This window comes from Clinocottus analis, unplaced genomic scaffold (genome assembly GCF_023055335.1).
Source record: "Clinocottus analis isolate CAN_PGR_092001 unplaced genomic scaffold, fCliAna1.0.p SCAF_13, whole genome shotgun sequence".
Taxonomy (NCBI): Eukaryota; Metazoa; Chordata; class Actinopteri; order Perciformes; family Cottidae; genus Clinocottus; species Clinocottus analis.
In genome coordinates, this window is record NW_027175854.1 from 346,871 (window position 1) to 359,333 (window position 12,463).

General features: G+C 45.8%; 1 protein-coding gene across 1 annotated transcript in view; it reads left to right on the forward strand.

Annotated features, from left to right (window-relative positions):
* Positions 1-11,627, forward strand: part of LOC137784024 (potassium/sodium hyperpolarization-activated cyclic nucleotide-gated channel 1) — a 61,669-nt gene extending 50,042 nt beyond the window's left edge. Inside the window, exons 7-8 of the mRNA XM_068574435.1 lie at positions 2,224-2,388; positions 8,554-11,627. Of these exons, the coding sequence (XP_068430536.1) occupies positions 2,224-2,388; positions 8,554-9,692 (1,304 nt within the window). The 3' untranslated portion in view covers positions 9,693-11,627. The remainder of the gene's footprint in view (positions 1-2,223; positions 2,389-8,553) is intronic.
* The last annotated feature ends 836 nt before the right edge of the window (positions 11,628-12,463 follow it).

The following is a 12,463-nucleotide window of genomic DNA, read 5'->3' on the forward strand; positions in this document are numbered from 1 at the left end:
CTAGGACTTCATGCGAGGATGGAGTAAAGTAGTCACTGAAGTAGTTGAGGAAGAGCAGCCAGCTGATGAGTGAATCATCAGCCAGCCCAGAACACACACACACACACACACACACACACACACACGCACACACACGCACACACACACACACACACACACACACACACACACACACACACACACACACACACACGTGTCTGAAACAGTGAACATAAGCAGCGTCTATGAACACAGACCCGTCCTGCTGCCGGCTGATTATCAGCTCTGGTTTTCTCAGTCGCTCTCACAACTGGAGCTCATTGCAGTCTGACAGAATGAGTTAGCACGGCTCGAACGTAGCTTTGTCTCCCGCTGTTAGCCGCTAGCTGTTAGCTGCTAGCTGCTAGCTCCATCGTGGGGCGGCGAGGCTCAGGTCTACATGCTGGATGTGCAGCTGCAACCTGTTAGCGTAAAGAGAAGCAGGAGGAAGCAGCTAGCGCCATCCAAACACAGAGAAAGAAGCTTCCTCCTAGCCGTCTAATTATCACCTTACATCCCACCGTCAGGTGACCCTTTGACCTCTGGCTGGTGTGTCTGCCTCTGTTTCTCCACTCTTTGTGAAATTACATTTAACAACACACAGTTTTTCTCTCTCTCTGTCTCCATTTCTCTGTTTCTTCCTGTGTTAACAGAGGTGCCACTTAAAGGGAGCCTCTTTTCCTCCACCATAACAGCACTAACACCTTATTTACACCCACAGCTTGAGAGTGTTGCACTCACATCTTGTGCACTCTCTCTCTCTCTCTCTCTCTCTCTCTCTCTCTCTCTCTCTCTCTCTCTCTCTCTCTCTCTCTCTCTCTCTCTCTCTCTCTATTTTCACGACAGCCAAGTCATCACGACGAGTTAACATTTAACGATTTATTCAAGATGGAAGTTTCGCAGTAGATTGGAAAAGGAGGCCGTGCGTGGGCGCAGGTTGAGCGGCGTCGGCGGTCCAAACAGAAGCCGAGGGAAGTCGATGCCGAGAAGACGGCTATTGTTTTGACAAAGCTCATAAAGAGGGAGGAAATGTAGGCTGAAGGAATAGACGGTGAACTCGTGGCCTCGTGCCGCTGATTCATGAAAGTGAGCAGAAGAAGCGCCGTGCAGAGTGATGTGTTCACGCTGCCGAGGCGAGGAGGGTCACATCGGTCTGCTCGTCTTCATCGACACCCAGAGAACATCGATGTCAGAAGTGGAACGTATACGTCGGCCGTTCTAATTATTCGCCCGCTTTGCACGCTGTTTACCGTGAACAGGAGTTCATGCAATCACTCGATCGCTCTCTGGTACCTCAGGACGACGATGTGTAGTCGGCGTCCTGCTAAGAGAAAGTGATTTTCAGTCAGATATCTAGATTTATTGTCTACTGTACATTTACTCAAGCACTCTACTTAATTGAGATACCTTACCTATTAGTATTTCCACCTCATTCTACTTTTTACTTCTACTTTCAGAGGCAAAATGTGTATTTTTTTACTCCATAAATCTGAGTTATATTCACTTTAGCTGCTTTGGAGGAAAGCAGACATCCAATGGGACCCCTCATGTTTCAGAAGTCTCTGAGCTCTCAGGTGGTTTGATTTATTTGTAAAATGATTCAATATTTCACGAAAACAAAACCTAAAGATATTTTTTTCATGCATACACGTTTCCATGTGAATTTCCAGCCCCAGTAATCATCTCATGACCCTTCAGAAGAGCACAAACCTGAGGTTGATTACCACGACCTCCCTGTGGATGAAGCCACGATGTCCCGTTCACCGTCAGCTGTACTGCGTGTGAACATAGTGCAGCACAAAGAGGAAACAGGATGTTGTGTCCTTACTGAAGGCTTTTCATGTGTTGCTGTATTGATCTAATCGTAACACAAAGCAGCGTGTTCTCGCTTCACACCTCTGCACGGGAGGAACAGCAGCGCCGCGTCGCTCGGTCGTCCATTACGCTGGAGGACGGATGCGGTGCGTTCATGTCGTATTCCTTGTAAAGCTCCTGCGTGGTGCCATGCGGCCATGAGCTGCAGAACGAGGAAGTATCTCAGGAGAACGAGAGCGCCGGCACCGCCGACGGGCTCCTCATTTCATCTGTATGGTAATCTGTACCCGGTAATCTGCTGGGATGATTTCCCCTCCTCCAGGTCCGTCTGCACTCTTGTTCTCTGGCCTCACGCTTTGTCCTCTGTCTCTCCGTCTTCCCGCCACACAGAGATCTGTCTGCTCACCAAAGGCAGGCGGACGGCGAGCGTGCGCGCCGACACCTACTGCCGACTCTTCTCCCTGTCCGTGGATCACTTCAACGAGGTGCTGGAGGAGTACCCCATGATGCGGCGCGCTTTCGAAACGGTCGCCATCGACCGATTGGACCGCATCGGTAAGACCCGCCCACATCTAATCCCTGTCCTGTCCGACTGGTCGAATATCTTGCCTGTCATCGTGCCTTGTCGTCTCGTCCTTTATCCGTATTTCGTGTGCCTTCTTTCTCCATCAAAGCATTGTGTCGGCCATCTTGTGCTGCATGACCTGTATGCTATCTTGTTGTTTTTTTTGTTGTTGTCGTCGTCGTTGTTTTTTGTTTTTACTTCCGTCTCTTTCTTTGTCTTAAATAACATTAAAGAGAATTTGTTGTAACCCAGCATTAATCCTTCTAGAGAACCAAAGCAGAGTTTTGTGGTTGGATTAACTGGAAGGCAGTGCATGTCGCTGTCCGGGAGGGAGTCACTTCACCCCCTCGTTGGTTTGGTGTCGACCCCTTCCTCCTCCCCCCCGCTGGATGTCAGCGAGTGGATGGAAGCTAACCTCACATGCATGTGTGTCTGGCCCTCTTTCCACTCATCTGCACTCCTGGGTATGAGCAGCACCCCGCCCCATCTCAGAGTTGTCTAAATGAACCTGAGCCTGCAGACAGAGAGCAGGGCCTCGGCAGGGATCCACTCGGCTCCTCGTCAGCTCTCTGTCTGATGAGTAGCAAACAACCTGGCCTTGAACAGACGACAGTAGAAGTAGAATAAGTGCTGACGGTTCAGACACACATATGCTAGTTACAGAGTGAAAAGGGGCACATGTATGGAACACAAACTGGGCAATAATTGGTTGCATTGACCCTCGTGTCTTCCCACTCCTCATCCAGATGTCTTCAGTCTGCTTTAATGCTTTGATTGGAAGTAAGACGCCAACAAACCAAACGCCTTGTCTCCAAACGGAAGTAGAAGAACGTATGTCTTTGTCTTCGCTTATGTTTTGCTGCATTAGAAATATGTATTTTCTAAAATATTCTTTTCCACCTATCTTAAGTTTGATTCATGGATAAGTTGACAGCTATTAAACGGCACATTTCTGTGTCACATTTCAGTGATAAGAAGGATTTAGAGAGTCCACTTTGAAGCTTATTTTCCTCATGTGTCGATACCTCAGATGCTACTGCACATATTTTAGGATCTGGTACCCAACCTCTGGTTTATTGGAAACCTTTAAGAAGCAGGTGTGACTAGCACGTGTTTAATTCCTGTGGTGGTTTTCTAGTTGAGGCGCGATAGTCGAGTCTGTACTTTACTGCTGCAACGTGTGTGGCGCTCCTAACATCGGTGTGCAATGAATGTCCGCCGTTAAGGTGCAACTCTGACGAGTGTTTGTCCACCTGTTCCACCTGGAAACAAAAGCTAATGTTTAAATTGCAGGTGGATGCTCGCTGAGTAGACGTACATGAGCTGGTCAGGCAACAGGTTGCTGGTGGTGAATACAACTACTCGTTATGTTGTCATGTTTTATACAATGCCTCGTTCCACCCGCCTCCTTTGGAACGCAAAAATATATATTAAAAAAAAACAAAACACAATGGATTTCATGTCCTGAAACATCTTTTAAATGATATGATTGCTGCTATGCGGAGAACCCGAGCGGCTCGTCGTCATAAAGGATCAAACAACGCGCTGTAACCGTCGCTAGAGGCCGTAACACCTGATGCTTTGTTTCTGCTATTCCATTAGATCAATAGCACCTGAACAGAAAACGAGAGTTGAGTTTGCACAACGAGTTTGTTGCCTCATGTCAGTGGGTAGAGCTTGCAGTCTGTATCTACTTCTCTCTCTGTTAATGTGGTTTTTCTTTGTCATGGCTTTGTATTTGTGTATTATTTTTGCCGGACACAGGCACGTCAATATTGAATTGCTGTGCAACCCTAGTGTTGACTCAACATTGAAATACTGTAGTGTCAGGCAAGTCAGCAACAAGCAATGAGCAACAGATTATGAACAGGACCGCTCAGAGCCGCTCAGGAAACACTGCCGCTGTTCAGACAACCTTTTCTCCTCAGAATTACGTTCATCTATAATCTGTTTTCAGGGGGAAACTCGTTGGTGCCTGGATGACTGGATTATAAATCAAAATGTCTGACTCGACACATCTGTAGAATTACACTAACCTGCAACGGTTTGGATTGTACAAATCTGCTGAATGTTCATCATCAGTGTTTGTCCTGCAGCATCTGCTCGACAACCAGAACTCAGAGAAATAATGTGAAAGTTTTTCAAGCAAACGGCACTGATTTTGAGTTAAATACGGGACACAAACCTCCAAACTGGAGCTTTGTGCTCTCCTCCATCCAGAAGCCAACAGCCAGACTTCCCCGTGTGCTCCACCAATGTCCACCTCCACTCTCGCACTGTGACGGCAACAACTCATTGTGAAGACGCTGCATCGGAACGTAATTCGCAGGAGACAAGGTTGCGTAATCCTTTGGGCTAGCTAGCTAGCATAAAAATAAAATAATCTGCATTCGCCCTGTCGTGAAGTCCCTTCACTACATGCCGTTTTGGCCTCAACAGTCCAAATCTACATTTGCCCTTTTTATGAACCAGCTGAGTTAGCTTTCACACCAAATGTTTCAAAATAAAAGCCCGGCCACTCTGACTGACACTTCTCAGAGTGATTCTGGATTCGACCCGTCCTCTCAGACTAACCACGAAGGGGTTTTGTCTCATACGAGGGAAGATACTCTGTCATGATCCGTGCTGGTTGTACCGTTTTCTATATTTATGAACTGCATTTGGTTCCATGCTTGTCTTGCTCTAAAAAAGGAAAAGAAGAAAAGTAACCATGCTTTGAAACCAATAACGTGTTGCACATTTGACATTATCTTCTATCTATCTAAAAATTATTTGACCAGGAGTCCGTCTTGAGACGAGCACATCTCGTTTTCAAGAGTGTCCTGGCCGACGAGTAGGCATCAGGTAAACACTTTATTCCAATTCCAATATCCGAACAGGGGCAAATTGACCTATAAAAGGCTTGCTAAATGGATCCGGTCTCTAATTCATCCTTCAAGAGTTTGACCTCTTGCTGGAGGTCACATGAACTGTTTAGCTGCTGCATCAGTGACACATAAGTCCAGTCACCCACACTCAGTCCTGCAGATGTTTTGATGGACACATTCAAAATGTCAACAACTAAGACAATCAATGAAACAAAAGAAACATCATTCAGTGTCACATGCCATGTTTATTTTCTCAGAGATCTCCACAGAGTGATATCTAGCTGGATTATGAGCTCACGCTCAGCTCTATTGGTGACATTTGCATTTAGTCTTTGAACCTTTTGGTTCAAAGTGAACAAACCTCATGTCTGCAGATTAGTAAACACTTTACTAATGCTTTGCCACACACACCTTTTGTTACATGCAGGAATCCCATCCCATTACTTATTCATGTGTTCAGTAGAATACAACATTTTGTTTCTGATTGTCTGGCTTGAAATATGAATTATGTCTTTTGTGTAAATAGTTTGGGGGAAAATTTCAACTTTTCTGACACTAAACAAAGTAAAGTTAGAGCTGTAGTGGACAACATGTGGAGGGCAGGTTTATTGATCCCATTAAATCACACACATTACAACACGCATGCTCTCATAAGTGAATTCTCTCAATGACCCTCAACCCAAAAGAAACGAAGACATTTCCTGCAGTGACTCACAAGAGAAAAGAACAATTTACCACAAAATTATTGAAGAAATGAAAAATGTGTCTCTGTAAAAAGCCTTGAATGGATCTCAAAATTTGTGTATTTAATATTTTTTTTACAAATTCATTGTTTCTATGATGTTTGTGGACATTCTAATGTTTGTGTTTTGCTTGTTTTTCTCTGTTTGGTGTGTTAATTGGCTTCTAGACAACTTTACACAATTATGTTTTTGACATCAGATATGGGTTGATTACTGCATATTAGTTTGTTTTAAGTGAAGTTTGAATATTGATCTAATCTCTCTGGTTCCATTGCGCCAGATCAGAATAATTAATAAAACAATAGCTTGTGTTGTTCTCCAGCGGTGACTTGACCCACAGCTGATGCCGTTTCTGTCTCAACAAGTTCTGTCTGTAAACGAGTGAAACCTTTCTTTACCCATGAGTGGTGCTGATGTTTCCTTTTTGTTCTCTTGTTTTCATTTTGATTTCCAAAGATGCACTTTTTTGGTTAAATCTTCTTCTAGTGTTTCAAATAGATCAGGCTAAACAAACAGAAATGAGTGCTGGCATTCACCATAAAGCTATAAAACACACAGCACACGCTTAAAGCGTGTGTTTATCATGCGACCGATCCGTAGAAACACTGGAAAAACTATTTGAACGGTCAGATCAGGCCAGAGTTCTAAGCATGAGGCGTTTATTAGATATAAATGTGTGTATATATTCTATAGAGGGACTTTATGCAATATAAACACACTGAAATGTTTCCAGCCTGGCAGCTGGTTAGTCTGCTAAATAATGAAATTACATCCCGGCTTCCTTCGCCATTCAGTTAAGTGTCTCTCAGTTGTCTTAGCTGTAATGTTACGTATAAAATAGATCATTTTCTCCTTAAAATAAGTGACTAGATGTTAGATCGTGTGATGAGCATCCCTTTATCTTTTGCAAAGAGGAGACGACGTCAAAGAGATGAAGGGAGGCCGACGCCCTGTAGCCACGAACGCTAGCAGTAGCCTTTTGTCTCACTAACGACCAGCAAACATTCAGATCTCCACAGGTTCTTCTTTTGCAGGATTAATACATGTTGTCCTTCCCACCTGCAGTGTTTAACCGCGCCACCTTTAAAAGCGCCATGGCGGCGGCCTCGTAAGTGAACAGTAGTCTCTCCGTCAGTGCGTGGTGCTCTAGTTTTACCCTTCAACCCGACCCGTAGTGACCGCATAACGGCCGCAGGACGCAACATCACCCCTCCTGTGTGATAGCGCCAGCGCACGGCTCGCTGGCAGCCTTCAGCGGAGGAAAGCCGTCCAGAAAAAAAGCCGCCGGACCGTAAAGTCGGTGCAGGAATCTTCCGGCCTCGAGGCCGCGGCTCAGCGATTGATCGACTGCAGCTAAAAAGCCTTCAGCGCGCTAAAAGTCGGCTCGGTCTTCTTCACTGACAAATAGCACGAGGTCAACAGTAATTACAGGAAACACATCCTCTAAATACATCTGGACACAGTCATTCAAAGTAAAGATGTTAAATCTGCAATTCTTCCTACAAAAGACGAGTTTCAAGACATCCTTCATGCTTTACCATTTTACCACAGCTCTGCTCCCAAAGCCACACAAGTGGTCCGTGTTCAAAGAAGCCATCTGTTATGTTTTTATTATCTGGAAAAATGGCTTTTACAGATCAGGAAACAAGTACTTTACACTGTTTAAAGGGACATGTTTTATCAGGATGTCATTTTGCATCCAAATTCACACTAAAGTATAAAATAATCTGTGTATTTGTCATGTTTTATTCATGAACATTGATCTAAATCTTCAGTCAACGTGTCATTTGAAAGATAACATGGCATTCTGTGGTGAGATGAGTAAAGTTTAATATCCATAAATGTATTTAATGTATATATTCACAATCTGTACCCACTGTGGTAGTGTGTTAGCAATAGATCTTTGTGGCTTTCTTTGCTTGTTTTTCTTGTCACCTTGTTTATACTTTTTGAATTCTTTTATAAGGTTATTCTCCTTGTGCTGGTGGTGTGTTTTAGCAGAGCTGTTACTGTGATTTCAATAGAACGTTGCTTTAAATATTCCTAGTTTAGACTTTTTGTCTTTGCTTCAACAAAACGCTGTCCAGTAACGTGACGTGTGGGTCCAACTCATCGGTATTCTTCTGTGTGTCATCGTCCACATCAGCACCGTCACCGTCTCGCTACCATGCCTCACTTTCAGTAATCCCTGTCTCCTTATGTGTCCTCCACTTCTCTCAAAACTGTATATTTCCCATAGTCATTACCATCAGTGTCCTTCACAGTTTATATTTAATGTGAGAAAAGCTAGCGTACGTGAAAAGATGCAGCTTGTAGGATTGAAGGAGTTTAAATCAGTCGTGATTGTTTACATGTAAAGGATGAAGCTCCTCTATTGTTGTGGAGACAACAAAACAAAACAAGATGCCAAAGCGCTTTTTGTGCTGAAACATACAAGCTGCATCTTTGCTGTTGCTGCCCTGCATCCTGCCCTCTTCCTGTGGTAAAGGGCAGCCAGAGTTTGCCACGACTGTCTGTGCTCACCTCTCCTGACTGCACCCCACAGGGAAGAAGAACTCCTTGCTGCTGCAGAAGTTTCAGAAGGATCTGAACGCCGGCGTTTTCAACACGCAGGAGAACGAGATATTGAAGCAGATCATTCGTCAGGACAGGGAGATGGTGATGATGGTGGACCGCAAGCAGTCGGTCACCGGGATGAACTCAACGCCAATGTCAGGAAACTCCATCATTAACTCGCCGGCCCAGCCTCCCTTCCCCGCTGCCTTCGGCGCCAGTCAGCTGCAGCAGTCCTCTGTTCCCCTGACCTACAGCGCTTCAGCCATCGCCAACGCCTCCGCTGCCCGCATGCTGCCGGCCGCCGCCGCCGCCGCCGCCGCGGCGCAGGGGATGTACCCCGTTCCCAGTCACTCCCACGGCAGCCTGAATTCCTCCTTGATCGCCGCGCAGACGCCGCTCCAGCAGCAGGGCGCCATCATGTCGCCCTGCTCCTTCACGGCCGCCATGTGCAGTCCGCCCGTGCAGACCCCTCTGGCGAGCCGGAGCTTCCAGTACGGCTCGCGCACCGGCTCCCAGCTGTCGCTCCTGCAGCAGCCCATGGGTCCAGCGTCCCTCTCCGCACAGCAGCAGCAGCAGCTCGCCCAGCAGCCCGCCGCCGCCGCCGCCGCTGCCGCGGCCTCGGCCTCGGCGGCGGCGGCCTCCTCGCCGCAGCAGCCGTCCCCGCTGCAGCAGCAGGTGCCGTCGCCTCAGCGGGGAGACGTCCACAAGAGCGCGCAGGCGCTGCAGTCGGGCAGCTTGAGTCGAGACGTCAGACATTTGTCGGCCTCCCAGCCGTCGTTGCCACACGACACGTCTCTGGTGCCGCGGGTGCACCCGGCCTCGGGAGACTCTCTGGCCTCCATCGCGCCGGCGGCGGCGGCGGCGGCGGCCATCCAGGGGATGAGTCTGCAGAGCGGCATCCGCACCACAGTGCCCCAGCGGGTCAATTTATTCCGGCAGATGTCGTCAGGAGCGTTGCCCCCGGTGCGCTCGGCGGCGGCGGCGGCGGCAGCAGCGGCGGCGGCGGCGGCAGCATCTTCATCTTCATCCTCAACCCAGCACAGGGAATCCCCCGGATCGAGGAGAGATTCTGTGCTGAGCGGTACAGAGACCGAGCAAGACAAAATGCGTTTCGCATCAAATTTATGATCCCGTTGGTTTTTTTTCCCCCTTTTCATTTTTTAAAGTTTCAATTCATTTTTAAAAATGGAGACACGGCAAAAGAAATAACGATTTGGAACTTGAGCGTTTTTGTTTCTCTCCAATTTTCTTCTAAGATAACCTCATAGAAACCCTGTACATACGACCCCTTGTATTATATTTTAGACACATTGTCTCCCTTAACTTAAGAATGTATATTATACAGATACATCTCTTTTCTTTATGCCATATATATACATATGTATATGTATGTATATATACAGAAATAGTATATGTGTATATATATACATATGTATGTATATATACATATGTATATGTGTGTATATATACATATGTATATATATACAGATATATGTATATGTGTATATATATAGCGCGGTGTGTATGGGTGTGTGAGAGTGTGTGTGTGTGTGTGTGTGTGTGTGTGTGTGTGTGCATGTGACTGTGTGTGTAAAATCCAACTAGAATATTTGGCAAATGGCAATTTAAAAGCTGTAGTATAAACATGAGTCTTCCTTTCTGAGAAATATAAAGAATTATATACAATGTATGAAGTTTATTTTTTTTAATTTATTTTCTTTTTTCTTTTGTAAACTGGAATGCATTGTGAATTCTGACAACGACGTTTTCTTTCCTTCTCTTTTCGTTCTTGTGTTTTTCACCACGGAGGAGGACGTGCATCTCCTCCTGTTAAGCAGCTTTAGGCACCACTGTGGAACAATACATGCAAGCAACTCTCGACCAGTAATCTCCAAAAGCACACACTCATGAATGAATCTCACACCAGTTTCCTGAACCCTCGTTTCAGAAACCGACACAAGATACAGAACTAAGTGTTACGTCGCTGTTGGGCGACACGAATCCGGTCCGCGAGCCGCGGCGTCCCCACGGCGCCGGCGAAGCGGCCATGACAGTGTTATGGGTCCAAAGGGAATAGATCATAGAAATGCTGCTTTCTTTCTTTATTGTCCAGGAGAATGGAGTGTGGAGAACGACACGGATGGATGCTATTGTTTTTCTATTTCTAATTTCAGATGGCTGAGATGTTACGTAATGTTGCTTCAAAATTCTGTGTATATTTATAATATTTATAAACTAAAGATTATCACCATTATGCAATAGACTGTGACATAAAGATTACCTATATGTGTGCTGTAAATAGTTTTGTAGAACTAGTATTTACAGATACTGTGTGGTGCATTCTCTATCATAACAATGTCTTACTTCTATCAGGAACCTGGATATCATCTATAGGCGAAAAAAGGTTTAGTGACAAAATGCATATGTTCCATAAGAGATGAACGAACCTTAATGCAATAAAGCAGGACTTGAATCTGAGAGACGTCTGATTGGAGGACGGGGAGAGTTTTCTCTGTGTTCTTTTCCGAGCTCTACTTATGGTTTCACATCACGTGAACAGATATTCACCGACGATACACGACTTCATTTAAAGTAAATGTGTCTTTTCTAATCGCCTCATTTCCCCCAAAAAACTGCAGAAGATCACGTTCAGAATGATTATTATACCACGGCCTGACCCATCAGTTTATGAAATGTATTGTTCGGAGATGGAAATGAGGCTTCGTTTTGATTCATCGCTCTTTTCTTTCCATAATTTGATCTGTTTCTCGAGTCAAACTTCCACACTGGCTGCAGTGGACGAGGCTGCCGGCACGTTTTCAAGCGTTTGAGGCAGAAGACGTCGGCCTGTCCGGCCGCTGCAGTGTGACGGGGGAGACATTCAGAGAAAGGAAATGCTGGTTTGCATTAAGGTTTCTGTCTCATGTAAATCCATTACCTGGGCTCAGGTGCTTTAAACCGAGGCGGGGAAGCCAGAATACTGTGACTCTATCACAATGGAAAAGAGCTATTTCAAATCTTTCATCTCGCAATAATAAAAGGACTTGATGACTCAACTAAAAACCGGCCATTTCAGGCCATTTCCTCTGCACGCACACCAGTTTGCCCTCTAGTGCAAACCTAAAAACATGACAAAGTATCCCGCCGTCGCTACTGAGAGTCGCTACTGAGAGTCACTACTAAGAGTCACTACTGAGAGTCGCTACTGAGAGTCACTACTAAGAGTCGCTACAGAGAGTCGCTACTGAGAGTCGCTACTGAGAGTCGCTACTGAGAGTCGCTACTGAGAGTCACTACTGAGAGTCACTACTGAGAGTCACTACTGAGAGTCACTACTGAGAGTCACTACTGAGAGTCACTACTGAGAGTCACTACTGAGAGTCACTACTAAGAGTCACTACTGAGAGTCACTACTGAGAGTCACTACTGAGAGTCACTACTGAGAGTCACTACTGAGAGTCACTACTAAGAGTCACTACTGAGAGTCACTACTGAGAGTCGCAGTCTTCGCGGCGCCTTAAACGTCCCCGTGAGTTCAAAGCGACTGAGCCCCTTTTCCCAGACGCCGTGTTTTGAAAAGATTACTAGACTTCTGCTGCGGACTGTGTGGATAGTGTACCAACGCAGTCAAACCCACCAATGTCATGAAAGCATGCACTGTCACGAATACTTAAAAAAGATACTATCTCAAAAATGTTGACGTTAAATGTAATGTTATGTTTGGTTCATTGTCTGTCGGCCTAGACGTTATGTGTGTGTGAGCAGGAGCATTGACTTTTCACATGGACACTCTTAAGTATTTGTGCCTAAACTATAGCCATGTTGCATCCTTTCTGTTCGGAGTGTGAGCGCGGTGCGGACGGTGGGGGAGGAGGGACACTTCATCCTGACTATACTCT